Below are 23,823 nucleotides of genomic sequence, written 5' to 3' on the forward strand. Positions count from 1 at the left end.
TTTATAGCTGTTAGCAGTTGCCTTATGTATTTAGGTGCTCCTATGTTGGGTGCATATATATTTATAATTGTTATATCTTCTTGGATTGATCCCTTGATCATTACGTAGTGTCCTTCCTTGTCTCTTGTAACATTCTTTATTTTAAAGTCTATTTTATCTGCTATGAGTATTGCTACTCCAGCTTTCTTTTGATTTCCATTTGCATGGAATACCTTTTTCCATCCCCTCACTTTCAGTCTGTACGTGTCCCTAGGACTGAAGTGGGTCTCTTGTAGACAGCATAAATATGGGTCTTGTTTTTGTATTCATTCAGCAAGCCTGTGTCTTTTGGTTGGAGCATTTAATCCATTTGGTTTAAGGTAATTGTCGATACGTATGTTCCTATTCCCATTTTCTTAATTGTTATGGGTTTGTTTTTGTAGGTCCTTTACTTCTCTTGTGTTTCCCACTTAGAGAAGTTCCACTGGCGTTTGTTGTAGAGCTGGTTTGGTGGTGCTGAATTGTCTTAGGTTTTGCTTGTCTGTAAAGCTTTTGATTTCTCCATCGAATCTGAATAAGATCCTTGCTGGGTAGAGTAATCTTGGTTGTAGGTTTTTCCCTTTCATCACTTGAAATATAACATGCCACTGCCTTCTGGCTGTAGAGTTTCAGCTGAGAAATCAGCTGTTAACCTTATGGGAGTTCCCTTGTATGTTATTTGTCATTTTTCCCTTGTGGCTTTCAATAATTCTTCTTTGTCTTTAATTTTTGACAGTTTGATTACTATGTGTCTCGGCATGTTTCTCCTTGGATTTATCCTGCCTGGGACTCTCTGTGCTTCATGGACTTGGGTGGCTATTTCCTTTCCCATGTTAGGGAAGTTTTCTACTATAATCTCTTCAAATATTCTCTCGGGTCCTTTCTCTCTCTCTTCTCCTTCTGGGACCCCTATAATGAAATTGTTGTTGCATTCAATGTTGTCCCAGAGGTCTCTTATGCTGTATTCATTTCTCTTCATTCTTCTTTTTTTTATTCTGTTCCGTGGAAATGAATTCTACCATTCTGTCTTCCAGGTGACTTATCCGTTCTTCTGCCTCAGTTATGCTGCTATTTATTCCTTCTAGTGTAGTTTTCATTTCAGTTATTGTATTGTTCATCTCTGTTTGTTTGTTCTTTAATTCTTCTAGGTCTTTGTTAAACATTTCTTGCATCTTCTCAATCTTTGCCTCCATTCTTTTCCGAGGTCCTGGATCATCTTCACTATCATTATTCTGAATTCTTTTTCTAGAAGGTTGCCTATCTCTACTTCATTTAGTTGTTTTTCTGGGGTTTTATCTTTTTCCTTCATCTTGTACATAGCCCTCTGCCTTTTCATATTGTCTATCTATCTGTGAATGTGGTATTTGTTCCACAGTCTGCAGGATTGTAGTTCTTCTTGCTTCTGCTGTCTGCCTTCTCATGATTGGCCTTTGAATGCTCTTTTCTACCCTTTCAACCAGAAGAGCTCTGAGTTTATCTGATTCCTATATTGGGCTTTAATGAGAAATCTCACTGGAAGAAACAGCTCCACAGCTAGGAGAAAATGGAAAACCACAAATTGGATCCAACCCTTCATGTTACAGATGAAGAATCTGAGGACCAGAGAGGGAAAGGGACCTGCCCATGCACAGATGATCAGTGGCAGAGCACTCTATCCCCAGTGGTGCCGTGGTTAGGCACCATTCTTGTTAACAATTCTTGTTATGTGAATGAAAAATACTGGCTTCCTCAAATGCTGTAACTTGGCTTTTACTCTCTACAAACTGGGGACAAGAAAGGGCTTTTGGTCACCACTGGTCTCTGGCAGTCCCGAACAAATTTCAGGCTCAAGGGTCCCATGCGTTCTCATGCCCACTGCAGGAGAGCACACACGAACTCTGCTAGGGGCACTCAGGAGAACCCTGACCAGGCCAAAGAGCCACCAAAGAACATCACACATGGCCCAGTAAGTCATAGCAGTTTCAGAAGGGGAGGATTTCTTCATAGAAAGACTCAGAGCTGGCTAGCATGGACTCCAACCTTCTGAGAGTCTTGTTGGTTGTAGAATGATAGACTTTTCTGACAGCCCCCTTACTTGCTGACCTCTCTTCTATCTTCCCTTCTTTTCCTTCCTCCCTTTCTTCAGCTATATCCAAGGAGCATTTGCTGACTGGCAATTTTATGTTAACCATTACTGCAAACCCAGACATTCGTTTCATCACTGGCAATCAGCTCTTGTCCTTGGGGAAACCTAATTAGGTATTATGGGACTTTTGATATTGTTTCCATGGAAACCCCCATAGTAATGGTGTACATGCAGAATATATGCTCCAGGGAGTTTGGGAAAAAAATACATATATATTATTACTGGATTTTAAGAATATCTTTCATTTTTTTCTCTTGCTTTTTTTCTGCATATATATTTTTCTAATCATGGAAATTTTCCCTGGATTTTTTTCTCTCACAGAGAGAGAATAGTAGAGAACACAAGGGCCTTTTACATTTTCTCTCCTTTAATTAAAAAAAATTCATAGTTGCTCAAGAATGAAAGTTTTTCAGATGGGTCAGAAAACGTCTAAGCAGGATCTCCCCTAATAGCTGAGAACATTTTAAGGAAAGATATTGCTTAAATAAAGAATTGAAAAGGCCTCAAGTCTTTCAAAATAGAAGGGGGAAACTAGCAAATCCAATGAATCAACTCCAAATGTATTTACACTAAAGGGGAAAAAAAGAAGGGCAGGTTTCCTGGTGCTTGGTGCTCTGTCAGGTTGACACTGGGGGCTCTGGGACATTCTCCTTGCCTCCCTGTCGAGACAGCCTGTTTCCAGTCCTGCAGCTAACGCATGGTGGGCTCCAGTGATTGCCTATGAAATGACCTGTCCTGGGGTGACCAGATGGCCCTTCAGAGTTGGCCCCCATGGTGAGCTGGTGAACCACACGATTACTCTGTGAGAAACTCCAGTGTGGGAAGCGTGCAGACCTGGTCTGACTGGTACAGATGGAAGAGCCCAGCAGACTTTACAGAGAGGGAGCCTGTTACGCACCCATGTGCCACAGCTAAAATTCAAGTGTTCCTGGAGAACCCATAAATAACTGAACTGTTTTCTTTGATACCTCTAATTGGCCACTCAAGGATGGAATGCCCACACTGACCTTTTTGCTAGCTGCCAGCTGATCAATTAACCCCCCAAGTTTGCCAACAAAATTCACTGTTCCCAGAGTCCCTGCAGTTTTTCTCCTTCACACCCGATAAATTCTGTTTTGCCTTCACTCCTTGATTCAGTCTACCAGCTGACTTCCTCGCCTGTGAGAAACACATTGCATGCAGAATAACTCAGCTGCTTGCAAAATAATTTTTTAAATGCTTTGCGTTATTCTTTGATATATGAAATGATGTGTCCACTGGGTGGGGCAGGGCTGGGGGAAGCTGGCATGGCCCTTGATCGTGATCCCCTCTTCATCCAGTTACCCAGTTACTTGAGATAGACTGGCCAGCCCTGTCTGATTAACTATGTGGGGTGGCAGGGTGTGGGTGGAAGTTCCTTCTAGGGGCTGTGGCATGAGAAGTTAAAAGAGAAGTGTTGGGCATGGCAGGCAAATCACCCAACTTCTAATATGTGTGCTAAGTAAACACGTGAATGAGATTTGTTTATGTATTAGTTTTGTTGCATGACAAAGCACCCCCAAAATTAAGGACTTAAAACGATAATCATTTAGCTCACGATTGTGTGGGTCAGCAATCAGGGCAGGGCTCAGCTTGGTGGTTCTTCTGCTGTCTCACCTGGGGTGAGCTTCTGTCATGCAGCTGATCAAGGATGACCTCACTCGCATGCTTGGCAGCTGGTGCTGGCTGTAGGCTGGGGTGACGGGGAAAATGGGGCCATGTGTCTGCAGCAAGCCCCATCACACTGACATTCTACAAACCTCAGCTACATCACATTATCTAATGTCCCTTTGGCCAAAGGAAGGCACACGGCCAGGTTCAGATTCAAGGGGGAAATGGACTGTACCTCTTGAGAAATGGACTGTATGTACCTCTTGCTGGGAGGAGAAGCAAAGTCACATGTGAAGAAAGGAACAAACGGGATGGGAGGAATTGGTGGCATCTTGGTAGTACCACACCAGGTTTGTCTGATACAGGCCTTCCAAGCACTGCTGAATCCCTATCTTGCCTAAGAAGTTTTCCATGATGGGCCCTTATCATGCCTCTCTTATGCTAGAGCTCCTTGAGATTGTGTGCTGATTCATGGGACATGTGTCTGATTGATATTTATATCACCACAGTGTTCTCACCTAGTTGGTTCTTTTTCATTGAGGTATAATTGATAAATAAAATTGTATAGTGTACAGTGTGTTGATTTGATATACGTATACAATGTGAAATGATTACCATAGTCAAGTTAATTAACACATCTACCCCCTCACATCGTTACCTTTTTCTTTTTGAGAACACTTATGATCAGGTCTCTTAGCAAATTTCAAGTATTAGTTGGTTCTTACTAATTCTTTTATTGAATTGAGTTGAGTTGAATTGACTGAGTTGGTTCTCCTTTCTTTCTAATTACAAGCTCCTTGAAGGCAAGTTTGGAACTGCTCTCTCACATAAAATCTCCCTCCCAAAGCTCTTGGAATTATACCAACAGGCTGAAAATCCCACAGGCTCTTAGAACCAGTTAAGTGGCAGCGGATCAGGTCTGGAGCCAGCTCTGTTCAGGACACTATCTGGGGTAAGAGTGGGACTTGCAGGTGACCACAGGCCCTGGCACCAAAGCATTCCATCTTCAGGCCGGCCATACCCCAAATGAGCGGCATCACCGTGTGAGGCTAAGGAGGCAGAAAGACACAGCAGTTTGGAGATCGTGGCTTTCCTTCCTCACCCAGGGGAAACCCAGGCCAGGTCAGGAGGAAACATGTTTGTCAGCCCCCGGCCTCTGAGGCTTCTACTCTGTGACAGCTCAGAGTGGACCCCACCCCCCGAACCCCCACGGGCCCTCTGGCACCCCCTGCCCCTTGCCAGATGCCAGAATTCATCAGGGTGACCAGTCAGGCTGCTCTAGAACCAGGCCTGGGTGGCTGAGACCCAAATGGAGGGAAGGACAGTCCTGTGCCACCCTCCCCACTCTGGTCCAGCAGTGCTCCAGCACTTCTCCAGCACTCTCTAAGGCTTGGAGATCACCTGTGACCCTTTATTCCAGATTGGACCACCCCCTGGGAATAGGAGGGTGCCCTTCCCATGGCATAAGATAAATCGTCAGGTACTTCATTACTCACAGGCTTAGCAATGAGTTTTCTACGGGAGTTTCCATTCTGGGTGGTTAACAAGGGCCACGGGCCACCTGTCCTTTTCTTCACATGACACAGTCATCCACCTACCCACCCCTTTACTCACTAAAATTCTATTGACTGCCCACTGTGTACCAGGACCATCTCAGGCCTTGGGGAGAGGTGAGATGAGCCAGGCGTGGGTCCTGTCCCCTGGGAGCTCATGTGCCCTGAGACCACACACGAGGTCTGCATAGGACCATGGAATAAGGGCTCTTCAGAGCAGAAGGTACCTTGGGGATCATCCAGTCTATCCCCTCATTCCTCAGAGGAGGAAACTGAGCCCAAGAGACGGGAGTTTAGTCATCCAGGGTCACACAGTAAGCAGTAGTTATTGATTGACTACGCAAGAATTTACCCAACACCTATATATGCTAAGATCTGGGCTGGCACTGGAGATACCACAGGGAACAAGGTGGACATGGCCCTGTCCCTTTGGCAGTCCAGCTGTGACTGGTGGGTCTCATCCAGGTTACATTTTAGGCTTACCCAAGGAAGCTTAAGAAAAATCCCAATGCCAGGGCCTCATGCCCAGAGGTTCAGACTGGCTTGGTGTGGGGTCCAAGCGTGGGTATTTTTAAACAAGTTCTCCAAGTGATTCTGTTGTGCAGACAGGTCAAGAACCACTGCTCTGGGGTGGGGAGACAGGCAAAAACCAAGCAAACATGAATAAATATGTAACTGAAATTTGTGATTTGTAAGGAATGAACAGGATGCTGAGTGAGGACATGGCAGGGTGGGGTACTGTTATCTGCCTAAGTCGGAGTGAGGCTACACTTGGAGAACTGTGGTTCCAGGGGTCAGATGGGAGCAAGCACAAGCGCGTCCTCATATGGGACAGCAATGGAATCTTCTGGGCCATTGCCCACCCTGCTGATCCACAAATCCCTGCACTGGAGCCCTGTCTAGCAGAGGCTCTCAATCTGCAACCTGAAATATCTCCCTGCTGGCCCCCATACATACTATTTATGAGTGCCTCCCAGGCCAGCCGGATTAATAATCCCTCACATTTTAAGAGTATAGTCATCCCTTGGTATCCACAGGGGTTGGTTCCAGGAAACCCTGTGGATACCAAAATCTGAGGATGCCCAAGCCCCTTATATAAAATGGTGTAGGACCCTCAGCCCTCCGGATCCACAGTTCTTCAGCCATGGATATGGAGGTCCAACTGTAGTTGGTAAAGCACATTCCCTCTTATCCGTATTATTGGATCCTAATGCTAATCCCGTGCGATGGACAGGGTCAAGGTTAATAGTCTGATGATAGAGATGTAGAAATAGGCTCAGAGAAGTGGTGTGACCTGCCTAAGATCACACAGCTAGTATCTGGATGTGAGACATCAGTCTAGCTCATCAGCCTCCAACTCCACTACCCATGTTGTCCCCCTACCCCAAGCCTTGCACCAGGAAACTGAAACAGAAGCGGGGCACCTGGGAGGCAGCTGGGGACACCACCCCGGGGCCAGCACCCTCCTGTCAAGCTGGGCAGAACTGCCGACGTGCCTCACCTTTAACTGGGATGGTATACAATCTCATTCTCCATCAGGAAATCCAAGGAACCTGTGACTCTTTACTTCAGTTCCTGCCCAGAATGAACCCGGTTGCTATAGCAACCTGATGCAGTTCTTTCTTATAGGGTGGATGGTTTTCATTTTGTATTTGAAGAGTCTGGCCAGGCAGTCGCGTTGCCATGGCTCGGCCTGTTGGCAGCAGTTACAAGCAGAGGAAACCCTTTGAGCAGCCTCTAGGTCCCTCTAATTGATGGTGGAAACCTGTGTCTGGAAAAACCCCTGGCTCAGCTGCGCTGGGGAAGGAGGGAGGGGGAGTCTCGGCTGGTGTTGTGCTGGGTACCCTCTCCTGTTCAGAGAGCACACCTTACTAATTACAGCCGCCTGGCCAGAGGTCGGCCCCTCAGCCACTTGCTCCCATAGAGCCTTCTAGTTCCCCTCCATGATCTTCATCCCAGGGGGCCATGCTCAGACCTGTTTCATTGAACCCTGAATGCCCAGCTCTCTGGCTAATAGAGGGCCTCCAACATATGTTTGTTGAATGAATGATCTTTTGTAGTTGATGAAGCTCTTCATACCCATTATCTCCCTTACTCCCCATGATAGCTGTGTGAGGTCCCAGGGCAGGAGGAAGAGGAAACTGTGGTCCAGAAAGGTGAGAGAGGTGCTCTCACAGGCTGCCTCCCCTCCCTGTGCACTTTTGTAGCTGCCCTTGCCTCTGGGCAGCCCACTGAGTTGCCTGGCACTTGCTCCGTGAGGCAGACAAATATCACAGGCACACCCTAAAAGCAAGGCAAGCAGGAGACCCCTGTTCAAGTCATGTGACTCGATTGTTCACCTTGAATTTGTCTCAGACATGACACAGATCCTTTTTTTTTTTTTAAGATTTTTTTTGATGTGGACCATTTTTTTTTTTTTTTTGATGTGGACCATTTTTAAAGTCTAATGAATTTGTTACAGTATTACTTCTGTTTTATGTTTTGGTTTTTTGGCCACGAGGCACATGGGATCTTAGCTCCCCGACCAGGGATTGAACCCACTGCGTTGGACGGCAAAGTCTTAACCACTGGACCACCAGGGAAGTCCCCCCACACAGATCCCTTGATGGGCCCTTTTTACCCTCAGAGGCTCCAGACATGGGTGCCACGGTTTTCTCCCCTGGGTCCTTGGTTGTGGGCATGGTGGCCTGGAGGGCAGGCAGTGAAGGAGGGAGAAGAGAAGGGTGCTTGGTGACTAACTTCAAAACACAGCAGAATGTTCCTTTGGCCCAAACTGCAGAGGAAACAGTGGGACACACAGAGTAAAGGGCCTCTCCGTTCCTAAACCCCCTGTGAAGTGGGGTGAAGTGTGAGGGCAAGCAAGGCTTAGCTCAGCCTTCAGCCAGCACGCCCAATCCACGCTGACCCAAACTCTCTATTACTCCCTCCATTGCTGAGGGTGTATTTCCAGGTTAAATCAAACTTCTTCCACCCAACCCTGGCCCCAACATTAATTTATTTCTAATGCAGCCTAATTTCCTTCTGGACATGAATCCTTCCCAGGATTATCATGAGGATAAATGCTTCCATCGCCTCTCATAAGTGAGGCGCATACCTGTCCAGGAGGCCCCCATGACCAGCACAGGCCCCTGATTGCAGGCCTCTCCTTCTAAGAATCAGAACCTTCACATGTCCAAGGTGGACCTCAGAGGCCTCGCATTTCACAAATGTGGAGACAGGGGCCATGGAGGGGAAGAACGTGAGGCCCTCTTCACAGTCATTGGTGTGGGAGACCCCCCACCGTGGGACCTCCTTGAGAACAAGCCTGGGCCTTCCCAGTACGTGAACCCAGCCCTGAGCCCAGGCTGGGCACATAGCAGGTGCTCAGTGAAGGCTTGTTTCAGCTGCTTTGCCAGGCCTCCTGGTGCAACAGTGGGAGCCTCATCTTCGTGGAAGGAAGGTTAGGACTGGAAGGGAGCTTAGACATCACTGAGCCCAAGCCTCATTAACAGAAAGAGACCCCATGGATTAATAACGCTAAAAATAACAATAGCTAATACTTACAGAGCTGGGTGCTAGACAGGATTCTCTGCACTTCGTACGTACTAATCCATTGCAGCCACATAGCGACCACTATGCAGCAGGTGTTATTATCATTGTCCCAAGATGAGGAAACTGAGGCACAGAGAGGCTCCATAACTTGCTGAAGGTCACAGAGCTAGTTAGTGTTGGGATCAGGATCCAGACCCAGGCAGTCTGGCTCCAGGGCCCACACCACTAACACCCCACCACCGGCAGAGAGCAAAGTGCTGCGAGCAGGCACTTTTCTCCCAGTGGGAGGAGGAGTCTGTGCCAGCCCTATGAGTTCACCCAGGAAACCTAGCTTTTTCATCTCCGCATCCCCCTCAGGGCTCAGCTCAGGGCCTGGCAGGGGCCCAGGGACCTGTGTTCAATACAAGTGAGCTGTTCATCTTCCTAGTCATGAAACAACCAGTTTAGGGGCTCCTTGGAGCTGGAAGGAATCTTGGGAAGCAATTTACAGAAATGGAGGCCCAGAGATTGACGTGTCTTAGGTAGGTCTCCTGACTGCCTGTCCAGGGCTCTCTTCACCCAGGCGAGGCCTCCCAAGAGGGCCCTGAGGCGGATGAGCCGCGGATCCTCCCTCGCCCCGGCTGTGTGGTTCCATCCTGGCTGTGCTAACAGGCTCTCTGCTCCCACAGCTCTTCGTGATCGACAATGGTGCGGACGACTGGCGGATAGCCATGACCTACGAGCGCATCCTCTACATCAGCTTGGAGATGCTGGTGTGCGCCATCCACCCCATTCCTGGCGAGTACAAGTTCTTCTGGACGGCGCGCCTGGCCTTCTCCTACACACCCTCGCGGGCGGAGGCCGACGTGGACATCATCCTGTCCATCCCGATGTTCCTGCGCCTGTACCTGATCGCCCGCGTCATGCTACTGCACAGCAAGCTCTTCACGGACGCCTCGTCCCGCAGCATCGGGGCCCTCAACAAGATCAACTTCAACACGCGCTTCGTCATGAAGACCCTCATGACCATCTGCCCCGGCACCGTGCTCCTCGTGTTCAGCATCTCACTGTGGATCATCGCTGCCTGGACCGTCCGCGTCTGCGAAAGGTATTCCAGCGGGTCGGGTTCTCCACTCGACCGGGGCCTCTGAGCACACAGCCCATGTTGGGATGGGGGAAGGGAGGAGGAGCTGGGGGGCCCGGAGGCATGTGGTCTGATGGAAGAAACAGGCTACCCAGACACCTCAGGAGAAAATGGGAGAGGAGAAGACCGGGTTGGGGCTGAATATGAGCTGCAACATTGAAACATTGGAACCAAGGTAAGCTGGGAAAAATGCATATATAATCCTCATTTCCTGTTCTTTGTAAACCAGTATATCTCAAAGTGTTCTGGTTATATCATTACCCCTTTCTCACATATAACACTTTGCAATTTCTGCATTATCTCTCCCTCTTGGAGATTAAGGATGTTCGCTAGCATTTTAAAGGCTCTGAGAAGTCCTGCAGTAATGAAACTGGTTTAATTTTGTTTAGTCCAGATTTTCTCAAGAGTATTCACCCACCAACGCTTTTCATTGTACATCACTATGGATGCCTCACTACTCAAAAATTTGGTCCACAGACCAGCAGTATCTGCATCACTGGTAACTTGTTAGATTGCAGAATCTCAGGCCTCACCCTGGAACTACTGAATAGAATTTGCATTTTAACAAGTTCACTGGTGACTTGTATGCACCTTAACGTTTGAGAAGCACCTCACTGATGGAACATACTTTGGGAAACATTGTTTTGGGAGGCTGATGGCTAGTAGGAGAGAAGGGGGATATGGCCTAATATAGATCTAGGGCATCATGCCAGCCCCTCAGAACTGCCATCATCAAGGCTCAAGGGTAGGTCTGTGGCTACCCGCTTCCACCGCCATCCCCAAGCTGCCCTTACTGACTCCTCTCCCTTTCAAGCTTGTCCTGGATATTCATTTTCTCTGATTTCATATGTGGAGTCTGAACACTGAGGTTAAAAACCTGGATTCTGCCCCTAAGTAGCCGTGAGACCTTGAGCAAGTCACTTCACCTCTCTGGGCCTCCGTGTCTTCATTTTAAAGTGAGGATCACTTGAGATAGAAGGTAGATATACATTTACTTGAGAGAGGTTATTTTTAATATGCTGAGAGGCCTGGTCAAGCGTCCTGTGTAATTTAATCAGATCACCCTTCATTCATTATCACATAAAATTGTATTGTCAGGGCTTCCCTGGTGGCGCAGTGGTTGGGAGTCCGCCTGCCGATGCAGGGGACACGGGTTCGTGCCCCGGTCTGGGAAGATCCCACATGCCACGGAGCGGCTGGGCCCGTGAGCCATGGCCGCTGAGCCTGCGCGTCTGGAGCCTGTGCTCCGCAACGGGAGAGGCCACAACAGTGAGACGTCCGTGTACCGCCAAAAAAAAAAAAAAAATGTATTGTCAAATCTTCCATGTACCAGTGTCCCAGGAGAGATAAAACAAGCAAAAGGAGTCTGGAGGAGAGTTAGTCTAACAATATCTCAGGGGTTCACTGAACCTGATTTCCCACCTGTTTTGAAATGTTCTGTGTGCAGACAGTTCTTTCAGATGTTTGGCCCGCAGACACACAGTCAGATGAAGAGGCCATTCTGCTGCAGCCAGGCAGGGACCCCTGCGCATGGCAGGGTCAGTCTCTGAGAGCCAGTGCCATGCTGGGAGACATTTCTCACATACAAAGCCTGAAGGACCCACGATACCCATGTATTCAGAACCCCATCATTACTCAGCAGCTGACATTATAACACCTGCTCTAAGTAGGACCATATCTCACCAGGCTTCATGAATCTTCTCTGGTAAGCAGACACTCTTTCTGCAATGGAGGAAGCATATGTTTGGTTTCCAACCCCAGACTCCTCATAGTTCCCTTAGCTGAGCAATACGGTGCCAGTCTGGGCCTCAGTTTTCTCATCTGCAAGCTGGGGATAATAATACCAACTTTATAGGATTTGTTTTTGGAGTCAAATAGATAACGTACATGAAGTGTACACTGTGATAATTATAGTGACCATTCCTGCTAATAACGGAGATCTCTTGATAGCTCTTGGGAATCTTGTGACTGCCTTTTTATAATTAGAACAAACCAATTCCTACTATATGTAGACCTATGCTCTTCCTCTTTTCCTTTTTAATTGATCAAAGCTGAGTCTTCTAACAGCAATAATGATTGAATTTGCATAGCCCCTTAAGATGTTTGAAATCTTCCATGTCCTCAGATCGACCCTGTTTGGTGTGTATCATTACCCCATTTTTCAGATGCGCAAACATGGAACAAAGTACCAGCATGTGAGTTTCATTGTTTATTGAACCTGTCAGAAGTCTGGGTGATGATTTTTTATCGGATTATGAGCGTGGTTCAAAGTGTGTAGTTTGCAAAGTACTCTGTTGCACGCTATTTGGCACTGAATGACACTCCATGGCCTCCACACTGGGGCTGGGTTGACCTGGCCTCCGTCAGACCATGGGCCTCTGTCTGCGGAGATGACTGACATGCCCAGCTGAAGTCCAAGGGAAAGGCACAGAGAAGCAACGAGCAAATCAAAGGTTCTCCCAAAGCTTCCCCTTCTCTTGTGAAAAGGCCCTTTGATCAAAAGGCTTCTGCTTAGATCTCACATGAGATATATTAAAACACGTGGGGTGTTATTGCCCCTGTTTTTTGGGAGCTTTCCCTGTGCCAGGTCTGTGTGAAATACTTCACTGTTATCTCCATTTGCCCTCCCAGTAGCCCTGTGGTAGAGGCACTGTGATTGTCCTCATTTTAGAGCAGAGGAAACTGATGTAAAGGAACTAGCCCGAGGTCACAGAGCCAGTAAATATGGAGCCAGAATTTGAACTTGCTTCTGACTCTGAACCTCGTGTTTGTCTCACCAGCCCAGGCTGAATCCTGCACTTACAAGGAAACTGTGGCCCAGACTCTCCTGGCGACTTTCCCGATCTGAGCGTCTCAAAGCCACTGAGACTGACACTTAAATCCCAGTCTTGCTGTTTTGCCTGCCTCTGATGTCTGTGCTTTTAACCATTTTATCACCCTGTCTTCAGGGCTGCCTTCATGTTAAATTCAAACATACCCGAGCGTAGTGGACGCTGAGGTATGCCACCCTGGGGGCCCCCTCTCGGCCCAGGCTCTCACTCCCTCAGCTGGAGTCGTCGGCTGTGGCAGAATTGCCCTGGATGAAGGGAGCTGCCTCAGCTAAGATCAAGCCTCCTGCCCAGGGCAGCAAGCATCCAGTGACTTGTCAGTGTAGGAGTTGAAAGGCCCAGCCCCTTTACCTCACAGCTCTGCAGGGCCTTCCTGGCTCCAGGGCTCCTGAGGGATCACGTGGCACTTCAACCCCTCCCTCTCCCCAGTCCTATGTCCCTCAGGCCCCATGGGTGTTGATCCTGAGAGCAGCCCCAACAAGCACTCAAATCGCAGCGTCCCCGTGACTCTTTCCCAGGAATCTGACCTATGGAACCGTGGAAGCGTTTATGAGTAAGTATATTCTTTCCTAATCAGGCAAAGTGCTTCTTTTAAAAAGACCAAGCAATTTCTTTTAGAATCAAGCTTACATGAGCATTGTCCTTCCCCAATGTCAAATAATCAGCAAGATTGGCAGAGACTGAGATAGGAATTATTCAACCAGAGACCGGACAGAAACTGGAGGCAGGCAGTGCTTTGGAGGACTGAAGCCTCGGACCAGGGTGGAAGGACCTGCCCTGTCCAATGTGGGCAAGATGCCGTTTTTCTCTCTCAGCCTGATCAATGACAATTCTGTCACCTGAGACAGCAGAGAGAGTAAAGGACTCACCCAAGGTCACATAGCAGCATGACAGGCTCTAGAAAAACTCCACTCTGCTGATGCCCAGAGCAGGGCTTGTTCACATTCCAGGTGGGTTTCATCAGCCCGGATGCATCTCTAGCTGTGAACACACACTTCTGAAGTTGCTATGGAAATCCCTCTTCAGCAAGACTCATTTTGAAAGACATTTCTCATATCTGGGGTTGGCTTTTATGTGACAGTAAAGGTTTTTCACATTTCCTCCTTCCAAGGAGGGAGAGGGAATCAGTAATTACCCAGAACAGCCTGCTATGGGGAGGACAGCGCCTGGTTGCCGGGAGGGCAGCGTCAACAGGAGGCTTGTTTTCCTTGGACCCCAGTGAAACATTACATCATGGGTTCCGAGGCCTGACAGTGTGGCACTCATCATTCTCTGGGATTCTCCTGGCCACGTGCCCGCCTCCCACAGGCCTCCCAGAGCCCATCCGAGGAACCTCCTCATTAAACGCTGTCACACACCAAGCAGCTGAGCTGGTGGAGAGACCCCTGGGGGCCCCAGGCCTAAAGGCAGCGAGGCAGGAAGGGGGCTTTCCTGGCACGCCCTGAACGAAGTCTGCCAGCTCACATGTGGCTGTTTATCTCCCTGGGAGGAGCGACAGGGCCTCCCGTGACACTGACAGAGTGGGCCGAGTCTTGTGATCCAGAGCCAGGTTTTGTAAATGACCTCCTACCCTCGTGACTGGAATCCCTTTGGCCTCTTCTCTCCCGAGGCTCCAAGTTCTGCTCACAGGCTGTGTCAGCATCTCAGGCCTTCCGGCCTATCAACAGGTCTTTGGTGATGGTGTGGACTTTCATCTAAGTCTGTATATTGGCATTTTCATGAGAAAATGGATTCTGGAGACCTGGCTGCCGGAACTGGAGAAAAACAATGAGTGGCCATTCTTTCTCTCCTTAAAACAGAGCCACTCCTCCCATCATAAGGAAGATAAAAAGAGGCTTCCTTCCTCCAGTCTCTTCTGCTTCCGTCCCAGACACCCAGGTCTGCACCGGCCGGAAGCTGGAAGCAAGAACAGTTCCCTCCTCCTCCCCGTCTCCTTCTCACAGTCTCCTACCACCTCCGACAGGGGCTTCAGCTCCAAGAAAGGAGCAGAGACAAGGTCTACGGAAGGAAGCACATAGCACGGGGTTGACACAGGTGCCCGAGTAGAGCCCTTGTGTGCTGGGCGGAGCCGGGAAGAGCTCTGAGAGCAATGGGTTCTCACAGGCCCTCTGATGTGAGGCGCAACCTCCAATGTGTAACACATGCACAGTGGCCCACTGGGCCGACGGGAAGAAATGATCAGAGTTTCTATTCATAGTTATTTTTATCTAAGAAGATTAATCTTTGCTAATCTTAATATGCAGGTAGACTGTAATACATGTGGACAATTTATAATAAATATACATATAGCAGGGGGAGGGTGCATGCTCAAAAATTTTTTACTAGCAGGAGTCCATGACTTTACAGGATGCAAACCACTGGTTTGGGGAATGAGAGGACTAGTTAGTAAGGATAGGAAAGTATCCTGTCACATTGGATGAAGCCTGCTAGAACTGGAACCCTGCCCTCTAGCTGGAGAAAGGGGAAATCAGCACCCCGCTGGGCAGAGGAGCAGCCTAGGGCAATCCTGCTGCCGGGTGCCAGGTCTGGATAGATCACTCCTAATTCAAAGATGAATTCCCGGCAGGGGGTGGGTGGGGGAGACTGAGGAGGGGAGGGAAGGAGAATCATACAGGAGGCCTTGAAACAAATGTGCAGCATTAAGAAAGAGGAAAATAATTCTGAAGATGCAGAATAACATTTAATTATGAGGAACAGAAAGCAACATTGGAAAATTCTTGGGCATCCTTACAGGGTGCAAGAAGATGTGATCTCTATGATAGAGAAGAGTGGGCAGATATGAAATGAAAAGGTATCTGGTTCACAGAAGCCTAGAGTTCACAGAAAATGAAAATGTTTTAGCAAAAAGAAAATCCACATTGGGGCACTGAATTTTTTAAAATGCGGAATGTGAAGGACAAACAAAGGTTCTCTCCAAATGTAGAAGACAAGAACAAAGAGATGAGAGAAGAGGGTGAATAGGACAGAATTGGAAGCTGCAGAATCAAGGCTAAATCCTAGCTCTAGAGTTATTTTGGAGGAAGAAACCAGAAAGATTTGGATAAAAGCAAAATCAAGGACATACATGAAGAAAACTTTATCAGAATTGGCCTGCCAGGGGGGTGGTGGGGAGGTTAAGATTATTCAGATCAAAAAATTTCCTGTTTTCCACTTAGAATAGGGGGAAAAATAATTTTTTTTCTGGAAAATTTTCTGAATCATAAGGTTAAACAATCCTAGAAGCATATAGGCAACACAGAGCTGACTTTTCCTCAGAACCCTAAATTCCAGGAGACATTAGGGCATTCGTGTCATTTACATGAGGAAACAAGAGGAACAAAAGTCATTCTTGGAGTTTTCTGGGCTCAGAAGGTTACAACCTACACTTTTCTGGGGAGCTTGTGTGTTCGTTGACCAAGGGATGAATCACGATTAAGATCTTAACAATGGAACTATACGAAAGAAAGACAGGTAGACAGTATTGAAAGCAGGTAAACATGAAATCCAGACTACATTTAAACATGATTGTAAAACGAAATTTTAATGTCAAAGAAAAAGTAGATTCTGGAAAGAGTAAATGTATGCAACAAAATAATAATTCCATAATAATGAGAGGGTTGCTAACTCTCAGATTAACAAGTTGAGGGAAGTTGTCTAGGAAGGATTAGTAAAAGCATGATAAATTCATCATCTTAAGTAGAAGAGAATTTTAAAAGCCTTATCTCTCAATTTTAATAATTAGAGAAATATAGTTTAAATCATTTTTTAAAGCTAAAGGTAACCACAGGTAGAATTTTATAAGTATAATAATGATAACGATAGCATCAGCCAGGTGTTATTTCACTTAATCCAGACCACAGCTCTGTGAGGTGCAGGGACTATCATTATCTCCATCCTACACGTGAGGAAATGGAGGCCCAGGGAGGTTACAGTTAACGCAATGTGCCTTGGGTCATGGAGCCAGGGGTCAGCAGACCCAGGACCCCCAACCCCGTGCCTGAGAGCCTTGCTTTTCCCTACCTTGAGAATGTGCATTTTCCACATTCCTGGATGAGACACACAAACATCATCAGAGACAGAAAAATAAAGGAAGCAAGAAGGAAGAATTTAAAAACAGAAAGCCTGAAACAAGATGAGAGGAAACCAAACTTAAAATTTATAACAATCAACATAATTGAATTTACCTCCCAATTAGAAGACAATGTCCCTTAATTAGATAGGATTTAAAAGCAAAATTTAATTTTACGCTGTTTACAAAAGAGGTACCTAAAACAGAAGGACCCAGAAAAATAAGTGAATAGCAAAGATTTATTAGTTAAGTACAAACCAAAGGGCAATTGAGTAGAAATCCTCATTTTAAACCAAGTTGAATTCAAAGCCAAAACCATTAAATGGTCCAAAGGAACCATTTAATATGGATAAAAATATTATACACAGGAAAACTCTGAACTTTTATGCAAAAATAAATAAGGAGATAGACGATCTGAGTTTTTAATGTTTTAATTGACTGATAAATTTTGAACTTTGTAGCCTATAAACAAATAATACATTTTCTTTTTAAGCATCCATCGACATTTACAAAAATTGATCAACTTCTTGGCCACACGTTTCAAAACAACAGAAAAAAATTTCAGGCATATTCTCTAACAACAAGGCCATAAACTTCAATTAAAAGGAAACTCTGGGGTTGGGGGAGCTTTTAAAGCAGTCTCCTCAATTACAACTTGGTCAAAAGAGAATTATTCAAAACTACCATTGAAGACTATTTGAAAAATTACAACACCTCTATATATTAAAATTCAGGGGCTTCCCTGGTGGCGAGTGGTTGGGAGTCCACCTGCCGGTGCGGGTGACACGGGTTCGTGCCCCGGTCCGGGAGGATCCCACATGCCGCGGAGTGGCTGGGCCCGTGAACTATGGCCGCTGGGCCTGCGCGTCTGGAGCCTGTGCTCCGCGGCGGGAGAGGCCACGGCGGTGAGAGGGCCGTGTACCGCAAACAAACAAAAACTTAGATGTGACCAAAGTTGTTCTCAGATGAAAACTATCCTTAAGATTTTTCATTTAAAATAAAAAGCATGAATTCATTAGAAGAACAGAACAAGCCTCAGAACAATTTAGCTTTATAACAAAGACAGGAATTAATGAATTTTTAAAAAGAAAAACAGAATTTGTGAATCCAGAAGATACCAATTTCTAATAAATCTAATCAAGAAAAAAAGAAAACACAAACAAAATTAGAAATTTGAAGGTGGAAACCTACTGATTCTAAGGATTTTTTTTTTTTTTTGCGGTACACGGGCCTCTCACTGTTGTGGCCTCTCCCGTTGCGGAGCACAGGCTCCGGAAGTGCAGGCCCAGCGGCCATGGCTCACGGGCCCAGCCGCTCCGCGGCACGTGGGATCTTCCCGGACCGGGGCACGAACCCATGTCCCCTGCATCGGCAGGCGGACTCTCAACCACTGTGCCACCAGGAAGCCCCTGAGGATGTTTTAATAAATAAAAGGGAATAGCTTAACTTTTTTTGAAAGAGAAGACCTTTGAGGGGGACTTTCTCCACTAGGTATTAAAATGTGTTACAAAACTAAGGTAATTAAGTCCCTGTGGCATTACTGAAAAATCAGTAATGACAGATCAATGAAACCTAATGGAAACTCCGGAAATAAATCCTAGTATGTGAGAACCCAATACTTGAGGAAAAAACCAATTAGGAAGGAATAGATTATTCTATAAATGTTAATGGGAAGATTGGATACTTGGATGAAAAATCAAATTAGAACCCCACCTCTCACCAGCCACCAAAATAAATTCCAGGTGGATTAAAGAGTCAGATGTAAAAGAAGAAACCACGAACAAGCTCCAGAAAACAAAGTAAATATTTACTCAGTCCTGAGATGGGAGAGACTTGTTAAGCATATAATCTTAGAAGAGAAGAAATGTGAAGGTAAAGACTGGTATATCTGATTATATTATACATACAGTTTTGGATTTCTGTCCTTCAAAAAATATAAATTTATTTTAAAAAGCAAATGTTACACTAGGAGAAATATTTGCAGCAAACATGAGAAGAGGTAAATATCCCTATTGTACAAAGCAGTCTTAGTTACCAATCAGAAAAACTCATCTCCTCAGTAAAAAAAAAAAATAGGCTAAAAATAAAAACAGACAACCACAAAGGAAGAAATACAAATAAACAATAAAATGAAAAACACAGCCTCTCAAATCAAAGAACTACAAATTAAAACTACAAGGAGAATTGCTTCTTCTCCTCCAGAATTGACAAAAATTTAAATAAATATAATTCAATGCTGAAGAAAGTTGTGATTGTTTGTGGTGGGGTGGATGGGTTGTTTCTCTCATACTGATGGCAAGAAGGAAAATTAGCACCATTTTTCTGGAAAACAATTAAATAGTATGTCAGGGGAGCCTTTACAAGTTCATAAATTTAACCCAGGAATTCACCTTCTAGGAAGCTATTCTAATGGAATAATCAATTTTGTCAAGATTCTTCGGCATGATGCGTTCTACAACAGTGGAGAATCAGAAACGAAGCAAATGTCCAGGGTTTAAACAGTTAAATAAATCATAGCACATCAATATGATGGGTAGTTAGGCAACAATTTAAAAAAATCATCCTTCAAAGACTATAATAATGTAGGAAAATAGTCGTGATGTAATATTTTTTAAAAGAGCACACAAAGGTATTATATAGGATGTTACCAATTAAAAAGACATAGATGTATAACAAGCATAGAAAATGCTTGGAAAATACATCTATTGTTTTCTGTGGGATGTTACTTGTGATTTTTTTCATTACATTTTATTGTATTTTCAGTGAGAATGCATGGCAATATGTGTGTGTGTGTATATGTGTTTTACTGTAAAGAGGGAGCATTTTGTTTTTTCTCCCTCCACAAAGCCCCTCTTCTCATCTTGCACAGGAACTCATATTTTATGTCAACAGGGCTTGGAATGTGAAGTTGAACGGCTCACTCAGTTTTTACATATAATTTTCTCAGAAAAGCTCAATAAAAGTTCCTTCCTAAAGGGTTCCCCTTCAGACTTAGCTGCCAGTGGCCTTAGTGGACAAGGTAGGGGGATGACGTGAGCCTAGGCTGGGGTCCTCTCTCCTCGGGCGGGGGTGCCACTTACAGCCCCTCTGTGGCCGCAGGATGATTATGGGAGGACCTAGAACCAGTGTCCAGGCAGGTGGAGTTGTGCCGGTGAGGTGTGGTCCGAGGCAGGGCTGCATTAACTCTCTAGCACTGGCTCTAGGCGAGCCAGGCTCTGGGGTCCCAGCAACGACGCGGAACACCCCGTCCGATAGGGAGAAACAGCCAGCGGGTAGGTGGTTCCCCGCAAGGGCAAGGCTTTTGGGAGCAGGCTGGTACCGGGGGCGGGGCCGAGGCTCGCTCCGCCAGGGGGCGCGGGACGGGAGGGGGAACGCGAACAGGTGGGGGCCGGTGGGCGGGGTCTCACGGGAAGGGGCGGGCCTCGGGGGAGGAGCCAGTCGGCAGCTCCTGGAGCCGCCAGAGTTCAGGTTTAACCCTCCTGTGGCGCCGGCGCCCAGGGCAACACGAATAAACTTCTGGACTGGGTCCTCTGCCCCAAGGTTGCCTCTCGTTCCTGCTTCTAGTAGCGTCCCATTTTTATTTCATGTGCATGTTTTACATTTTTCCCCATCCTTACTACCTCAGCCCACTTGCTCTTTCTCTGTTATTTTTGATTCAACAATTCTTTCCTTTCTTACTGGCAGTATGTTTGTGCTCTTTGACAATTACGCACGGAAATCGTTAATTTGTGACTGGTTTCTTGGTACTTTTATTTATATTAAATAGTATATTATTCACAAATTAGAAGTAATGAACAACACTTCTTAGAAAGGAGAATCAAGAAATGAGGAAATTGCCCATAAGATTAGTTTGGGACAGTGTGGGTGCAAAGTGAACTCCACTGCACTGAGAAACCATTCCATTTTTCCAGTCGAGTCAATCCCCAAATTACTCCAACTTGTGTTACACTAAACACTAGGTTTCCATAAACTCTCTCTGCTGGGAGGTGGCCAGTGCCTTTTTGCCTCCAGGATTTTTGCCTTAGGTAGACCCAGCTAAGGACAGGGCTCTTTCTCCAGCTGGGAAGGATCATTCAACCTTTCTCAGCTGAGATCTGAGAATTAAGCCCTACAGAAATGGGCTGGAATGACCATCTTCCTGATTCCCCCAAGGATGGTACACAGCTAGTACCACCCTTGATGTATAAGGGGGAAGTTGCTTGTTTCTTATCATGGATGCCTAAGGGCACCCAGGCTTGAGTCTCATCCCCAGGACCAGTTGAAAAAGGCTGTACCACTGGGAGGAGACAATGCCAAAAATCTTACAAGGGTGGGAATCCTTGGAGGGAGCCAAGGTGAGGAAAAGGGAGGGTTTCCTGTAAGCCACGTCAGCCACATCTATTTGTGGGCTGACATTAGTCAAGACAGGAAATCCACATTCTGTCAACTTTTCCATTTTTCAACTTTGGGGTGGTTTTGTTTGCCCCTGGTGATCCCTTGGTGCCCTGCATCTCAGTGCAGGCACCCACCAGCAAGGGACTGGACCCTCACCCCACAGGCCTTCTCCATGTGTTTGGTGGCCTGGGACACGTCATGTGTGCCCTCCTTGCCATTCTGTGCTTTCCACCTCCCTCCACCGTGGGCATGGCTGCTGCCGCCCAATCTTATGGGGAGCCCTGCATTCCCGCTCTCATCGCATATCTGCTAGGGGATTTTTTCATGAGATTTTCTCCTTCCATTTGATACAGGCTCCTCCGTCCCCTGAGGCTTGGCCCCAGTCCCTCAGAGGCTGAGCTGGGAGGGAATATGGGCGAGATGTGCTATACTGCAAATGGAACCTCACTGAGCATCCCCAGCCCTACCCCACCTCTACCTCCCACCCCACCTGGATGTCTACTTCCCGGCTCTGTGCACTGCCCAAGAGTTTCCCTGGCCACCACATCCCCTGGTGGCCTGGGAATAGTGGCCCTGGGAACCCACCAACCTACCACACCAGGTCATTTTGTTTTCCCAAGAGGCTCATAGGAGCTGCCTGCCAGCAAAGCCCCTGCAGACTGGCCCAGACAGGCCCAGACACGCTAAGAAGGGCCAGATGAGCTCAACACCCCTACAACAGAGGGGGCACAGAGCCTACTGAGTAAAACTCCTTTTGAAAGTGTTAAATATGTTGCAGCTGAGCCAATGCATGCAGTGACACAGCGCGCAGAGGCTGGATACAGCCTGAACTCAGGGTTAAAAGACCATGTGGCTCCTGGTTCCACCATTTACCTTGGACATCGTACACGTACTTAATCTCGCCAGAGTCATGCAGCCTCTACTGACCATGCTCTGGGACAGGGAACTCATCATTTTAAAAGACCATTCAATCCATCTGCAGACAGCTCTGACTTAGAAATATCTTCCTAATATTGGTTAGAGTTAAACTCCTCATAGTTTCTGACTCGGGTCCTAACTGTTTTCTGTATCCACACAAAAATTCAAGCAACATAGGCTGGTGGTTAAACCATTGCCATCTAGGCGGATATGGGCTTGGGGTCTCGCTCAAGCTCTTACAGCCGTGACCTTGGGCAAGCTAGCCTTAGGACATCCGGGAAGTGGGATAATTCACAAAAAGCGCCTAGCACAGGGCAAAGCATTTAGCACGTGCTGAGCACCCAGTGAAGCCGGCTGATCTTCCCTCTTCCGCTGAAGGCCCCTTAAACGTTTGAGAGTTCAGGTTTCATCTTCTTCAATCTAATGGTCTCTGATCCTTCAGCCAGTCCTCACGGGACTCAGTTCCCATCAGACTCCACTCTCTTTCTCACCCTCCTCTTTGGTCATCAGTGTCCCCACAAATTGGAGGCCCCAGACCGAACACAGGGCCCCAGAGATTAGGCAACCTCCCATTTTCTCGGCATTATTCTCCTTTTAGTGCAGCTTGAGAGTGGCCCATGGGAAGAGCAAGCATCTCTCAAAAGAGGCATAATGACCTGGGAATTAGGGAGTGAGACCCAGGGCACATCTCTGTTTAGGTTTGGCACTTTTGACAGTCCCCACCTACAGCCCCATATGCTGTTGTTAATATTTCCTCAGTACAACTGCACAGGCCCTGCTCAGCCTGCGCCCTATGACCAGCACCCACACCCCACTCAGCCTGCCACCTGACAGAGCCACAGCTGAATTCAGGCCAAAGGGTTTTTGTTCTGTTTGTTTTTGGGTTTTTTTTGCGGTACGCGGGCCTCTCACTGCTGTGGCCTCTCCCGTTGCGGAGCACAGGCTCCGGACGTGCAGGCTCAGCGGCCTTGGCTCACGGGCCCAGCCGCTCCGCGGCATGTGGGATCCTCCTGGACCGGGGCACGAACCCGTGTCCCCTGCATCGGCAGGCGGACTCTCAACCACTGCGCCACCAGGGAAGCCCTAGGCCAAAGGGTTTTAAGTCAAGTGGGGAACTAGTTAGGACTCTAAGTGTCAAGAGGCTCGTGTCCTGCTTCCAGCTTTAGCAAGGGGCTCTGGATCTGGCCTGGGAGCCCATTTCTCCGCCTTAGTTTTCCCGCTGATAAAAGCAGTGGTTTTTCAGGTCCTTGCAGATCTTTAAACAGGGATTGCCCCGGTGTTGAGCTCACTCCCTCCACCCTCTGCTCTCTGGACCCATCTCATGCTGGTCTTCCCCATCCCCTTCTTTTCTCCATCAGAACTGCTTCCTAAAGGACATTCTCCACCCTGTGGCATCTCTCTATCATGCTTGCCCCCAGAGAATGCATCCAGTCTCACAAGAGTGCATCCTCACCTCCGAAGTCTAAACGTTGAGTCAAGACTTTCCCCTGAGATGTAATGCTCAATTCCGAATGGCTTGCTAAGTAGGAATAATGTTAATAGTTGTTGAGCCCTACTATTCACTAGGCACTAGTTAGCCATTAAATATACCTTAGTAAAACACACGTGATTTTTTTCCCCTCATGGGGCTTATAGTCTACCAGGGAAGACCATGTAGACCAATAACAACTCAAGAC

General features: G+C 47.0%; 1 protein-coding gene across 2 annotated transcripts in view; it reads left to right on the plus strand.

Moving 5' to 3' along the window:
• The window catches only part of KCNN3 (potassium calcium-activated channel subfamily N member 3), a 176,353-nt gene that overhangs the window by 104,195 nt on the left and 48,335 nt on the right, over window positions 1–23,823 (plus strand). For both annotated transcript variants that reach the window (XM_060137371.1, XM_060137368.1), the window contains exon 3: window positions 9,525–9,943. In XM_060137371.1, the coding sequence (XP_059993354.1) occupies window positions 9,525–9,943 (419 nt within the window). The remainder of the gene's footprint in view (window positions 1–9,524; window positions 9,944–23,823) is intronic.

Source organism: Lagenorhynchus albirostris, chromosome 2 (genome assembly GCF_949774975.1).
Source record: "Lagenorhynchus albirostris chromosome 2, mLagAlb1.1, whole genome shotgun sequence".
NCBI lineage: Eukaryota > Metazoa > Chordata > Mammalia > Artiodactyla > Delphinidae > Lagenorhynchus > Lagenorhynchus albirostris.